Source organism: Xenopus laevis, chromosome 8S (genome assembly GCF_017654675.1).
Source record: "Xenopus laevis strain J_2021 chromosome 8S, Xenopus_laevis_v10.1, whole genome shotgun sequence".
NCBI lineage: Eukaryota > Metazoa > Chordata > Amphibia > Anura > Pipidae > Xenopus > Xenopus laevis.
The window spans coordinates 97,757,655-97,773,425 of NC_054386.1; the positions used below are offsets into that span (position 1 = coordinate 97,757,655).

The 15,771-nt window shown below is 42.6% G+C and overlaps 1 protein-coding gene across 1 annotated transcript; it reads right to left on the reverse strand.

The window, feature by feature from the left end:
- Positions 1-1,624: 1,624 nt before the first annotated feature.
- Positions 1,625-14,323, reverse strand: dnaja4.2.S (DnaJ (Hsp40) homolog, subfamily A, member 4, gene 2 S homeolog). The gene is given in 8 exon segments (NM_001086173.1): positions 1,625-2,414; positions 3,525-3,625; positions 5,732-5,962; positions 7,166-7,393; positions 8,801-8,905; positions 9,931-10,123; positions 10,394-10,581; positions 14,250-14,323. Coding segments are annotated over 7 exon segments (1,209 nt in total). The 5' UTR covers positions 10,526-10,581; positions 14,250-14,323; the 3' UTR covers positions 1,625-2,195.
- Positions 14,324-15,771: the final 1,448 nt, after the last annotated feature.

The window sequence follows — 15,771 nt, forward strand, 5'->3', positions numbered from 1 at the left end:
GAGGAAGAGAAAGTGATCGGGGAAAGGGTTAAAAAACAAACAAAAACTCTTGGATATAGAGGTCGATTCATTATTTGGATTGCTTGACCCCTAATGGGTGAATTTTAATGATCCATATCCCCCTTTAAAGGTAACCTACAGATTTATTTTTTGGAATGAAGTTGGGTATCTTGATTAGAAACAGATAAGAGAACTTAATAGCGAATCATAGTGATCCCCAACCAGTGGCTCGTGAGTAACATGTTGGTCCCCAACCCCTTGGATGTTGCTCCCAGTGGCCTCAAAGCAGTTGATTATATTTGAATTCCAGGCTTGGCAGCAAGTTTTAATTGCATAAAAACTAAGTATAATGCCAAGTAGGGCCTCCTGTAGGCTGCCAGTCCACATAGGGGCTACCAATAGCCAATCACAGTCCTTATTTGGCAGTGCACCCCAGGAATTTATGCTTGTGTTGCTCCCCAACTCTTTTTACATTTGAATGTTGCTCACGGGTGAAAATAGTTGGGGACCCCTGATGTATCAGATCACACAGATGTAAAAATTTAATTTCTAGAAAATGTACACTAGGTGGCACCCAAGGGGATAAAAGGAAGCGAGTGAAACGTGTTCGCTAGCTTGATAAAGGATAAGTAAACCTTTAAAATAAGTGAATGTAAAATTGATGAGAGTGCTATTCTAAGCACTTTTGTAATTTACACTCATTATTTATTTTGGTTTTTTTTTACATTCCAAGATATCCCTTAATAACTTGGAATAAAAACAAAATAAATAATGAATGTACATTACAAAAGTGCTTAGAATAGCCCCCTCATCATTTTTACATTCGCTTATTTTAAAGGTTTACTTATCCTTTAAAGAGACGCTATGGAATTAAAACATTGCTACGGTTGCCCGTATAAATAAGAAGCAGGAACAATACAGCTCTCAGAGACACAATGATGAGTCTTAAAAATCCCAAAGATACATTTTTTTGTTATCATTAGGGATACACTGAATCCAGAATTCGGCCTTTTTCATTACGATTCAGATCCTTCTGCCCGGCCGAACTGAATCCTAATTTGCACATGCAAATTAGGGAGGGAAAAATCGCATGACTTTTTGTTACAAAACAAGTAAAAAATGTTTTCCCCTTCCCACCCCTAATTAGCATATGCAAATTAGGATTTGGTTGAATCTTTTGCGAAGGATTCAGGGGTTCGGCCGAATCCAAAATAGTGGATTTGGTGCATCCCTAGTTATCATAAAGTTAACTGAGGCTCCATGGTGGTGACCCTATGGCTTTTGCTTGTAGTGATGGACTGGTGCATGCTGGGAGCCATAATTTGCTTACCCTAGCATCACCGAGACTCACTCCAGCCGTACCCTGTAAGCCGATTGGAACATGGCGGTTCCTCTTCGTTAAGCTACACCCTGAGCAGGATCATTACACTACATGGTCAGCCAATGAGTGGAGTCGCTGATGAGAAGGCCGATGGCAGGCCACATCCCACTTTGGCTTTGAGTCCATTGCAGATCAGCAAAGTTCATTAGAATGTGTGAAGTTCTGACATGGTTAAAAGTCCTACCCGCACTATACACGTAATTACATCCTATAAACACAATGTACAAGATATCCAGACAAATATTTTTTTTTTTGAGTAGGTAGCACCATTTTAATAGTAGGTGTTCGAGATGTGCAGGCAGGCCCGGAACCCGCGGGACGATCAGGTTCGGGCTGACCTCGCACCCTCATTTGCGGGTGGTGGTGGGGTCCAGGTCGAGCTCTTCTTCCTGCTCTCCAGCCTGCCACCTTACACTGCCGACTTCCGGTTTTATAGCCGCACGCCTGCTTGCCCCGCCCCTTTTGTGATATCATCAATTGGGCGGGGCGGGTCTATAAAAGGAACCCAGAAGTTCGGCTCAGCTCGGACGGGAGGGCGGATATCGGGCAGTTGGGACCCGCACATCAATAGTAGGTGTGGCTTTAACAATTGTACTTCATGGAGATGGTGGAGGCTGGCTCATTTCATCCAGGACCAATAGCGGAACGATGAGGAAGACAAGGTGCAGGCGTGCAAAGGACGCAAGAATGGTCCGTAGAAAGGCTCAGCTGTGCCCAATTTTCTTTTAGCTGCCCCGTAAGTGAGGGTAGAAACAAGCACCGACTACTCTGATTCTGAAACAAATCCAGCAGAGAGGAGGCAGCACCGCATCAATCATGAGGTTTGGCATTGGACTTGCTGCAAATGTTCCGCTTCATCTTCCTCATAGACTTCTTGTCTGCCTCGACGCTTCTGCTCCTCGTAGGGATTGTACTCTGCCAGGCTGACCTCCTCCATGTCCTCAGTAATGATCGGCTCTTCTCTGGAAGGGAACAAGCCTTGCAGCTGGGTCAGCTGTTCTGCATCCAGCCAACCGTTCTCTGGGAACTTCACCTGGGGGGAAAGATGAAGGATAAAATTATCGGGACAGAAAAAAAAACAAAAAACTGCCCATTAGGATAGATCACACGTGGCGTTTCTCAAAGCAGTGCTGCTCCAGCCAACCCCACTGGACAGCAGCAGGGCCGTTATTAAAAATCACAGGACCCCGTACAAAAACATTTTCATGGCCCCACCCACACAAGCCCCCAAGCCCCACCCCAGATCCCGCCTTCTCCACACAACAGTTAAAAGACCAAACAGACATCAGTGCTAAAAAAGGTAACTCCCCCACACACACAAATTATAAAAAGTTATTGATGGTTCAATTTCGCCTCCTTTTGTGACTTTGAGTCTTTTCACCACTTCAGGACTTTAATTTCTGCTGTTTTCCTTACTTTGGGTCTTATCGCCGCTTCGGACTTCAATCTCAGCAGTTTCCGTGACTTCGGGTAATTTTGCAGCTTTAGGACTTCAATTTCGGCTGTTTTCGTGGCTTCAGGTCTTTTCACCGCTTCAGAATTTAAATTTCAGGTGTTTTCGTGACTTCGGGTCTTTTCACCACTTCAGGACTTCAATTTCGACTTTTTTCATGACTTCGGGTCTTTTCTCCGCTTCAGAACTTAAATTTTGACTGTTTCCATGACTTCGGGTCTTTTCACTGGTTCAGGACTTCAATTTCGACTTTTTTCATGACTTCGGGACATTTTGCCGCTCCAGGACTTCAATTTCGGCTGTTTTTGTGACTTTGGGTCTTTTCGCCGCTTCACGACTACGGCTGTTCGGCACTTCCGCATTTCAGCTGTTCGGGCCTTCGGAAATGGCCACACGGCTTCGGCGCTGTCAAGGGGGGCCCGGCTCTTTCGAAAGCAAGACACTTGTACCCCGTCCCCCCTTGATGGTGGCCCTGGACAGCAGTAATAAGAATACAGAATCTACCAATCAGTACCCTGAATCAAAGAAGGGCCGAGTGTTTGTACCAGAGGCAAAACGACGTGACCATGCAAGCCAACCCCGTGCAAGCTCAGTCTTTCAAACAGCCCAGGAATAATACAAATCTTGCAAATACTAAATAACTAATGAATGACAAAGTACCTACTGGACAACCAACATACAATTCCTTACCTGGAACTGTACAATCAAGTTTCCTTTCTCATACTGGTTCCGATAAATGGGCATCCCTTCATTCGGAATACATTTAACATCCCCAGGTTTAATCACTTCACCTGCAGGAGAGCAGAGGAGAGTTAAGACCTTTGCGGCACTATTAAAGGGGAAGTAAAGTCTAAAATAGAATAAGGCTAGAAATGCTGTATTTTGTATACTAAATATAAACAAACTTACTGAACCAGTAACCTAATAAAACAAATGATTTATGCTTTCAAAATTGGCCACAGGGGGTCACCATCTTGTAACTTTGTTAAAGGAAAACTATACCCCCCAAACAATGTAGGTCTCTATAAAAAGATTTTGCATAAAACAGCTCATATGTAAAATCCTGCTTCATGTAAATAAACCATTTTCATAATAATATACTTTTCTAGTAGTATGTGCCATTGGGTAATCATAAATAGAAAATTGCCATTTTAAAAAATAAGGGCCGCCCCCTGGGATCGTAGGATTCACTGTACTCAATAACATACCAACAAACCATACATGTTAGGTCACATGAGCCAATTAACAGACAGAGTTGTGTCTTTTGCTTCCAACTTCTTCCTGTTACAGTTAGAGCTGCAGTATTTCTGGTCAGGTGATCTCTTCCTGTCACAGTTAGAGCTGCAGTATTTCTGGTCAGGTGATCTCTGAGACAGCACAGAGACCATCACGAAATGGTGGCTCAAGGCAAGAGATGTAAAAGGGCAATATTTACTTAAATATATATTCCAGTTTGGTAAGATTCTTTAATATGCCACTTAATATGATATGAACTATCTGTTGCTTAAGTGTTCATTTTGGGGGTATAGTTTTCCTTTAAACATCTTTGCAAGACCAAGACTATGCACACGCTCAGTGTGGTCTGGGCTGCTTAGGGATCGTCATAAATTATCAAAAGAGTCAAATAATATCTTCCAGAAGCCGATACAGCAAGACTGATTAATAATCAGAATATACAGACTGTACTGGGTCCTGTGTTGTCATGTAATCTAATGTGGATTTTATAGTTTTTGTATTGTTTAATACAAACTTTCTGCAACTTTGCAGAACCAGTGGCTGTAGCAAAATAATCCTCCAAATAGAATCCCAGTTTCTATTTCAGGAGATTAGTCGCCCATCGACAAATCAATTCTTCCCGCCAACTAGAATGTAAATAAATCACCGGTGGGATGGCACTCGGAACGTTTTGTTTTCCGAAGTCGCCCGAAGTTGCCTCACAAGGAAACTTCAGAAAGCCGAAGCAATCGGAGCGCCATCCAACTGGCGATTAACATTCTAGCTGGCGGGAAGGCAGTTCAGAGAGATTAGTCTCCCGAAGAAGAAGCAATTTGTTAATGGGCGACTAATCTCCCAAAATAGCAGCATGTGTCTCTGCCCTAAAGGGGATGTAAAGGCAAAAATAAAATCCAATACAAATCTCTACACAGTCGCCGACTGCTCTACAGGGAAACAAACAAAGCTGCTCCCACTGCTGTTCATAAGTATGATTGTTTCCCTGCAGAGCAGTTAGGGGCCGTCTGACAATTCCTACCCACAGCAGTAAATGAAGGGAGAATTTCACTGCATACAGTCAGGGTTATTATAAAAACTGTCTTATAAAAACAGTACACATTTTTTAATAAAAGTATATTGAATATAGATTTCTTTTCCATTAAAGAAAGTAAACATTTTGCCTTTACATGCCCTTTAAATACTACTACAGGCATGGGACCTGTTATCCAGAATACTCGGGACCTGGGGTTTTCCGGATAATGGATCTTTCTGTAATTTGTATCTTCATACCTTAAGTCTACTAGAAATTCATATAAACATTAAATAAACCTCATAAGCTGGTTTTGCCTCCAAAAAGGATTAATTATAATTATAAAAAAGGAACATTTTAAAAAATTTGGAGTATTTGGATAAAATGGAGTCTATGGAAGACAGCCTTTCCGTAAATTCGGATCTTTTTGGATAACTGGTTTCGGGATAACGGATCCCATACCTGTACATCACTTCAAGCATACAGTATGTGTAGTTAGGACCAACAGTGCAAAGAGTAGCAAAGCACAGGCAGATACCACTGTCGAAAATCATTTGTAATTGTTACATTTGTTTTTATTATGAAAAACATTATAATTCAAATATAGTCGCCCCCTATGCACCCTGTGCTCTTACAAGATCGGAGAGCTCCATACCTGGCTGTGTAGTGACTAAAAGTGCCCTGTTATCGAGAGTCTTTACACTTTGTCTACAGCCGCAAAGCGCGTCGGCCAACTGGATCTCCATTTTCATTACCAGGTCATGTCCTTTCCTTTGGAAGACTGGGTGTACCTTCTGTTCTAAAACTATAATGATATCGCCTGGTTGAAGGCCGGGAGCCTGGTCTCCTTCTTCATGGAAAATTATCTTTTGGCCGCTCTTCATGCCTGAACACATAAAGGAAAAAAACTTCTTAAAGGGATTCTGTCTTGATTTTTATGATGCAGTTTTTATTTCTAAATGACACTGTTTACACTGCAAATTATTCTACAATATAACATTTAATTCCTGAACCAGCAAGTGTATTTAGTTGTAATATTGGTGTGTAGGTGCATCTCAGCTCATTTTGCCTGGTCATGTGCTTTCAGAAAGAGCCAGCACTTTAGGATGGAACTGCTTTCTGGCAGCCTGTTGTTTCTCCTACTCAATGTAACTAAATGTGTCTCAGTGGGACCTGGATTTTACCATTGAGTGATGTTTTTATATCTACCAGACAGCTGTTATCTTGTGTTAGGGAGCTGCTATCTGGTTACCTTCCCATTGTTCTGTTGTTAGGCTGATGGGGTGAAAGGGAGGGGGGTAATATCACTCCAACTTGCAGTACAGCAGTAAAGAGTGACTGAAGTTTTTCAAAGCACAAGTCACATGACCGGGGGCAGCTGGGAAACTGACAATATGTCCAGCCCCATGTCAGATTTCAAAATTAAATATAAAAAAAATCTGTTTGCTCTTCTGAAAAATAGATTTCAGTGCAGAATTCTGCTGGAGCAGCCCTATTAACTGATGAAAAAAATTTTTTTTCCCACGACAGTATCCCTTTAAGCCGAGCTGAAGCCAAATGGGACCCAAAGCCAAAAAGGGAGCCCAAAGCCGAAAAGGGAGCCCGAAGCCGAAAAGGGAGCCCGAAGCCGAAAAGGGAGCCCGAAGCCGAAAAGGGAGCCCGAAGCCGAAAAGGGAGCCCCAAGCCGGATAGGGAGCCCCAAGCCGGATAGGGAGCCCCAAGCCGGATAGGGAGCCCCAAGCCGGATAGGGAGCCCCAAGCCGGATAGGGAGCCCCAAGCCGGATAGGGAGCCCGAAGCCGGATAGGGAGCCCAAAGCCGACAGGGAGCCCAAAGCCATCAGGGAGCCCAAAGCCGTCAGGGAGCCCAAAGCCGTCAGGGAGCCCAAAGCCGAATGGGGACTTAGAAGAGTCGAAGCTGCTGTCGCCTAGGAGGAAGAAGATTGCTTGCCAAATTTCAAGTAAGTTTCCACTGAAAACCAATGGTATTTTTTTTGATTTTTTTAAAATTCCTGGCCACAGTGCTCGATGCCAATGTCGAACATTTATATGTGGGCTTCTTTTTACTCCCAGTCCAGCCATGGTACCAACCTTTGTCTATGTGCACAGTCAGAATCTTCTTTTCTCTGATGATCTTCCTCCCACTGCAGACCTGGCATAGATCTCGTAATCGGATATATTCGCCTTTCCCATTGCACTCGGAGCAGGCGGTCTGGATCTGGCTCATGACTCCAGGAATGTGCGTCAGGAAATGTATCTCCACTCCGCACCCCTGGCACTTGGGACACTGAGTTATGGAGCCCTGTTTGGCACCGCTGCCTGTGGGGAAACAGATACAAAGCAGATGGTTAAATGGTTCAATGATAGGAATTACTGCAAACATGTCAACAGGACACTGTCAATCCTTAAAGAACGAGTAAACCTTTAAAATAAGTGAATGTAAAATTGATAAGAATGCTATTCTAAGCACTTTTGTAATTTAAATTCATTATTTATTCTTTTTTCGTTCCAAGATATTAAAGGATACATGTACTGTTAATATGAATGAATTGTGTTACAACAGCGCCACCTGCTGGTCAGTTTCCCACCAGTCTGACCACCAAGTAGTCAAGAAAGTTTTAGGAGAAAACTATAAAGTCAAGTTATAGGATCCTAAAGTGGCAGCAATGGTTCATTAACTTAAGAAATGATTAGGGTTTGGCCACTGAAAGTTAATCCTCTGGATCCTGATCAACGGGTTTTGTTTATTTTTAAACCTCAACTACTACACAATGGTGATTCTGCCTCTGTCTGCAGCTTCTTCTGACTTCCTGTTATATTTATATAGTTATGTTTATATAGGAAGTGGTAATGTTTTACTTCACATTTTTTTGCGGAATTGTTTTAGGATATCTCTCTGTACAGACTATGAGCAAACTTAGGGGACTGTTCCTGCTAAATTGTGCTTAGTACAGGGGAATAACTATGCTGCCATAGTTTTATGGGATCTCTCTGTACAGACTATGAGCAAACTTAGGGGGCTGTTCCTGCTGAATTGTGCTTAGTACAGGGGAATAACTATGCTGCCATAGTTTTATGGGATCTCTCTGTACAGACTATGAGCAAACTTAGGGGGCTGTTCCTGCTGAATTGTGCTTAGTACAGGGAATACCTATGCTGCCATAGTTTTATGGGATCTCTCTGTACAGACTATGTGCAAACTTAGGGGCTGTTCCTGCTGAATTGTGCTTAGTACAGGGAATACCTATGCTGCCATAGTTTTATGGGATCTCTCTGTACAGACTATGTGCAAACTTAGGGGGCTGTTCCTGCTGAATTGTGCTTAGTACAGGGAATACCTATGCTGTTATAGTTTTATGGGATCTCTCTGTACAGGGAGTGAGAATGAAGGAAATTCCATCTGAACTGTGCTTAGTACAAGAGGATATCTTCACGGATGTAGATTTATGATATAATTGTATAAAGGCAATGCCAGGGTGTAAATTCCGCTGCAATATGGTTTTATCATATTCAGTTGTCAAACATTCAGCTGACTAAGCTCCATGTGACTTCAGTTGAAACCCCACCCTGGGAGATAAGGAAGGCTGAGTCAGCAACACCACCATGAAGTCTAGAAGAAAACATTCATTTCGCAGTAGCCCCTTGATATAAGAATAACAATGCCTAGAGGGATTATACTTTTGTGTCAGGGTAATGTCTCTAAAGCCCACAGCTTGGAGCAGGTACCTTTGCACTTTGCACAGATAGCATTCTTCTGTAGGGACAGCTTTCTTGTCGCACCGTTGTACAAATCATCCAATGACACGGGGAGGTGGTGGGCAACAGACTTCCCTAAAGATAAAACAACAAACACAGAGAGTGTCCATAATGTGTGGGGTACCCAGTTTTAATAATTCCAAACTACCCAGGAAATAACCTGAAACTCAATCAATTTACTATTGAGTCTTCATTCTATTCAATTCCATAATTGAAAATTAATCATATTTGTTAACAGATGCTGCCACTAGGTGGCACATACAATGAAACCTAATAGGAGAAAGAAGAACCTTGAAAAATGGCACTGCTGTAAAGACACTGAAAGCAGCTCTCTAAACATTTTTTCAATCTGTTCCATAAAAATACCTTGAAACAAATTGCCTACATGGACTTTTTAATGTAACGGTAAACACTGACTAATAGATTTAACACCATCCTTTAAGCCTTTATCAGTCCACTCCAAGATATATACTATTATGGATTGGCCCGAACCCATGAATCCTCCGTGAAAGATTTGTCCGAATACTGAACCAAACTCTAATTTGCATATGCAAATGAGGATGGTGCCGGATGCATCCGGCTACAAATGCTTTACTTCCTTGTTTTGTGACAAAAAGTCATATGTTTTTAAGGATTCGGCTTAGGTTCAGCCAGGTACGAGGACTTGGCTGAATCCGAATCATGCTGATAAAGGCCAAATCCTGGCTGAATATATATATATATATATATATATATATATATCAATTGAAGATGGACCGCATTGGGGCCTTTATCAAGGATCCTTGATCCTTGATAAAGGCCCCAATGCAGGCCGAAACGTTGGATGCACAGTGTATTGAATAAACACTTTTGACAAAGAAAACGGAGTGCTGGTCCATCTTCAATTGATACATATCTTTTTGACCGAGCACCCGGCAAGGAACTACAGAGGACAGAGTGCAGGTGTCTCACATTGAACTATATATATATATATATATATATATATATATATATATATATATATATATATATATATATATATATATATATATATATATATATATATAGTAAAAGTAAGACATCTGATTTCCTGACTGATTCACATTGAGGTTCATATGTACCTTTCCTATCTGCCTGATGGTGTCCTCTACCACCTCTACCGCCAAAAAAGAGGTTGAATATGTCCAATGGAGAATCGAAGGCGTTTCTGCATCCTGTGCGGTTTCTGCTCAAGGCATCCTCACCGCCGCGGTCATATATTTCCCTTTTACGAGAGTCATGCAGAACTTCGTAGGCTTTAGAGATCTGTTTAAACTGTTAAATTCAATAAGGTTAATGGAGGTCAGATTTCAGAGTTATTTGTAATGCCTACCAGCATTCAATAAAAATGCGGCGGCCTTCATTATGTATTATGGCTTTAATCCAGGGATTTCCAACTTGTGCTCTCATCCCCGTCCAACAGGTTGGACAACCCTAAATATGGCTTTCATTTTGGTTTTCAATGAAACGAACACATCCAACTTTTGTAGAAGGTAAGGAAAAAGCGATGACAGGCAACCCGCAGATTGCTCTTGGTATCCATACCTTTTCTCCAGCACTTGGGTTCTTGTCAGGGTGATACTTTAATGCAAGGCGTCTAAACGCTCTCCTTATTTCTTCTGAGGATGCAGAGGGCCTTACGCCAAGCAGGTCATAATATCCGGTTTCCTTTACCATATTCGCTCTCTTGTGGATAATGTAGTCAATGTAGATGTTAACGTAGAAAAGAACACCTGCAAAAAGTACACCCCCAATATTAAGGAAGTCCAGCTAGAAACCCTTTGCCATACACGGGATAATCAGCGCCTTTCCAGACAGGCAGAGTCGGCAGTTTACTGGCCCATGTATGGGTCTCTCCTGACCAAAAACTAGTTACCCAATAGCTGGCTGAAAATTCTCCAGATAACTATTGGGCAGTTTAAAAATCCTGTTGGGAGTGTGCTAATATAGTCTGCTTCCAAAGGTCTGGGGAAGACATTTGGGGGTCTGTCCAAACATGTACAGAGATGGCCACATCAACTGAAATTTTCAGCCTTCCTGTGGCCAGTGTTTTCGCCTATATGCTGCTGACTTGGCCAGGAGTGTTAGTTGGCAATTGTAGTCTTATATACCATGGCAGGTGGAAAAGATACTGCAGTTACCTGCTGTTATCCATTTACAGAGACAGTCCCTATTCCTTAAAGGAGAAGGAAAGTCGGTATTTACTTGGGGGTGCCATAAGTTAGGCAGCCCAAGTGATTATATATACTTACCTAAAACCCCCGGGTCGGTGCTCCTATCATTAAACTGCACTGCTCCGGGGGTTCTTCTAGCATGCACCACGGATCGATCGGCCTCCTTCTTATTCTTTCGTCAAGCGGGTGCGCATGCACAGTAGAGCAAAAAAAACTAACTTTAACGAAGAATTCAGCTATTTCGTTCTACTGCTAATGTGTCTGCCCCAGGAAATTTGAAGAAATAAGAGGAAGGAAGCCAATTGCTCCATGGTGCTCACTGGAAGAACCCCAGGCCAAAGAGTTTCGGATAAGTAAATACAATCACTTGAGGATGCCCAACTATTGGCAACCCCCAAGTAAAATCCTTCTCCTTTAAACTCAACCAGAATAAGGTAACCTGCAACCTTTGAAATGCTGTTAAAACTACATCTCCTAGCGAATCTTGACATCCCAGTGTTGTGCCCCCTACCAGTATATAATATAATTTTTTTCTGAGAGAGGAAACCAGTCAGACAGAAAGGTTAATTGGCACCTGATAAAACTGAACTGACCCTATTGCATGTGAATATAAGCTCCAGTGGGGTAGTGACTGATGGTAATTATGTATAAAAGCACTGTAATGCGCTTGGCAATATTTTGGTTCTATATAAAATAACTGATTTAATAATAATGAAAATGATAACTCCAACAAGCACTCCGATCAGTGATTTATACTTTTATTCGTGCCACTAGCAAGGCTGATCACTGATCGGAGTGCTGTTGGAGTTATCATTTTCATGTGAATTGGCCTGTGCAGAGAGGAATACAGCGTACACCTGACGCTTCAAACAGCGAATTATTGTGGCACTTTTCTTTGACTTTTATAAGTATCGATGATAATGATATCACTCTGGTTGGGATTGATCACAAGTGCATAGGTTGACAAGGACATATAAGTTATATGCTCTCATTGCAAAAAGAAACTACAGCTCCCAGTATTCTTGCTGATGATACAGAGCTGCGTAATATGTTGGCGCTTTAAAAATACATGTCAATAATATTTAATAATAATGTGGGTACATAAGTGTGCAAGGATCTGTGCAGCCAGTCTTGTTTACATCTAGATGTGCTCAGCTGATTATTGCTAAGTGTTCTCTGCACAGCCACAAGCAGGGGGAGGGTGTAAGGGCACCCACAGGGAACGTATCAGCATTTCTGCACTGTTCCAGAATCTTCCCACAGAATGGTAACAGCCTGTAGCAGGGAAGCGCTCAGCCCGGCAAAGCCAAATTCAAATCCTTTTAAGTCGGAAGCCCGATTGCCAGCTGAATGCTAACTGGACATATACACACTGTACATGCTCCAGGACACATATTGTACAGCAGGATTGCCCTTTCTACATACTCTGTAACCCAATTTACATACATTGTAACCCTGCACAGCAGGATAGAGGACAGTCCACTTTACATACTCCACAGCCTACTGTACATACACTGTAACCCATAAAGCACAATACGACAGTCCACTGTACATACTCCATAGCCTACTGTATATACACTGTAACCCATATAGCACAATGGGACAGTCCACTGTACATACTCCATAGCCTACTGTACATACACTGTAACCCATAAAGCACAAAAGGACAGTCCACTGTACATACTCCATAGCCTACTGTATATACACTGTAACCCATATGGCACAATGGGACAGTCCACTGTACAAACTCCATAGCCTACTGTATATACACTGTAACCCATATGGCACAATGGGACAGTCGACTGTACATACTCCATAGCCTACTGTATATACACTGTAACCCATAAAGCACAAAAGGACAGTCCACTGTACATACTCCATAGCCTACTGTACATACATTGTAACCCATAAAGCACAAAAGGACAGTCCACTTTACATACTCCACAGCCTACTGTACATACACTGTAACCCATAAAGCACAATATGACAGTCCACTTGTACATACTCCATAGCCTACTGTACATACACTGTAACCCATATGGCACAATGGGACAGTCCACTGTACATACTCCATAGCCTACTGTATATACACTGTAACCCATATGGCACAAAAGGACAGTCCACTGTACATACTCCATAGCCTACTGTATATACACTGTAACCCATATGGCACAATGGGACAGTCCACTGTACATACTCCATAGCCTACTGTATATACACTGTAACCCATATGGCACAATGGGACAGTCCACTGTACATACTCCATAGCCTACTGTATATACACTGTAACCCATATGGCACAATGGGACAGTCCACTGTACAAACTCCATAGCCTACTGTATATACACTGTAACCCCTACAATACAGTAGGATAGCACAGGCAGATTTTCTCAGCACTAGAAACATTATACACCCAGAGTTAAAGATTGTCAGGAAAAGGCTAAAGCTGGCCATAGACGCAAAGATAAAGTCGTACGAATCTAAGGTTTGTACGATTTTCAGACCGTGTGTGGATCGTCCTGACACGTTGAACGGTGATTTAGTCAATGGTCAATAGTCTGTCGGCTAATGATAACATCTCTACATGTATTGCCTATCTGACGATTGCTGTCACGGCCAGAACGATTCGTTCTTTTACTACTTTATTTAATCTGAATGGTTAGCGGCAGGTCGGGAGATTGGGACATACGATCGTTCCTTGGATACAAGGCTAAAATCTGTACGTCTATGGGCAGCTCAAGTCTGGCTGACTGTTGTAGTTCAGCTACATCTGTAGGGCTGACGGGCGCCCAAGCCCAGTGTTTCTAAAGGCACACGTGTAGAATGCGCAGAACTAAACATTGTGGGCTTCAGCATTAGATTGCTAGCTCCTCGTCAGATCTATAGTGGCACCTGGATCAGGGAATCCCTACCTACTCCTCATACCTGTAACCTTGAGGCTAAACCCACAACCAGTCACCACCCATAGGAGACACATTCACAGCTGTCCTGTAACTGTCATCTAGCTTCTGCCTTTCAGCTGTTCATGAACTACAACTCCCACACTCTCCCCACAGCCCTTTTTAACCGGTCTATTCAGTTGCCTTTCAGCTGTCATCGGACTACAGCTCCCAGAATGCTCCCACAGCCCCTTGACTGTGTAATTCACTAGTACAATGTATATGAGCGCACTGCTAACTCTACACATCTATTAGTTATATATAAATACAAATATAATTACTTCTTACCTGTTCCTGGTGACCCCTGGAGTCCAGTTATTGCCCCCTATCCCCCAGCAAACACAGATACACGTCACAACACGATTCCACAGCTCAACACCTCCTTCCCCTCTCAGAACTCTCTGGAAGCATCGGCCACGCCCAGCGCCCGCCCTCTGGGGACGCCCACCTTTCGAATCTTCGCGCCCTTCTACTAAGCCCCGCCTCCTCCCTGTCCATCTCAGAGCAGCGTTACCTCACGGTTACATCGAGGCTTCCATGTCGTGTCGCTTCGTGACAGACTGTTGTGTGTGGGACTGCAGAAGTGTCGTGTGATGTCTGTGGAAGGAGGAGGGCAGGCGCTACATAAATTAATAGCAGCAAAGGGACTGCCGAACAGTGAAGCAAAGAGTCTGGCTAGAGGGGAATGGCAGGAACATTATGTCAGGAAAGGCCAAATAAACAAGAGCAACGGCATTGCAGTGTGGGACAATGTCAATTTGAGAAGTAACAAGGGAAGCATACCTCCCAACATTTTGGAAGTAAAAAGAGGGACAAAATTTTTTTTCCGCACCTAGCACAGCAATTTTATGACCACACCCCTTTCTGTGGCCACACCCCCTAATTACCATGTTTGTTTTAAAAAATTTGGCAGGTTATGAAAGTTTGAAAATATTTCTCCTTATCTAAACTGTGTTTTTGTGTCTCAAAATTGTTACAAAGTATCTTATTTGCACCTGTTAGCTGTTCTGTGCTCTCTGCTATAAGCCAATTAAGTGAGAAACTTTGTTTCTTTTTCTGGCTGTTCAGTGCAGAGAAAAGAGGACTTTCCAGTACAAATGAGGGACTGCGGGTTGAGCAGTCAAAAGAGGGACTGTCCCTCCGAAAAAGGGACAGTTGGGAGGTATGGGGAAGCAGGGACACACTGTGGGGCCAAGCAGCCATTTTTGCAGTTTATTTTTCTCTGGCGAGACTGGTGTTGCTACTTGCAGTATTTTTGGACTGAACAGAAATGGCAAATTCTCACAACTGGTCTCCTGGAATCACTGTCATCATGGAATGATATAGGCGCAAAGATTTGCAAGGAAACTTTGTGCTACTTGACAAAGTAGTTGCTTATGTTTCTCCAGAGGCGATTCTCAGCAGAGTTGCCAGGTCTAATTTTCAAAGTCCGGCTACAAAACCTGCCCAAAACTAGCCAAGAGGTACTTCAAAAGTAGCCCAAACATAGCACGATATGCGCAGTGAAAAAAAAAGTCTAAAAGATAAATGAGTATATGTGAAAATTTCACTGTTTTGCAAAATTTTCCATGAAGCAAAACAGGACTGATTTGCCCGTCACCAGGGGTGTAACTACAATTCATGTACAATTTCAATAAATATTGGTAAAACAGTTCAACCTCTAGATATTTTGGTGGCCAGTTGATTTTTGCCCCAAAATTGTCTGAAATTGAAGAAAGTCACCGGAAAATACAAGAATCTTTTTTGTACGGAACAGAGCCCAAAAAATGGTAACTCCCGACTTCTACACAAGTCAGTCCCATTGCATGCT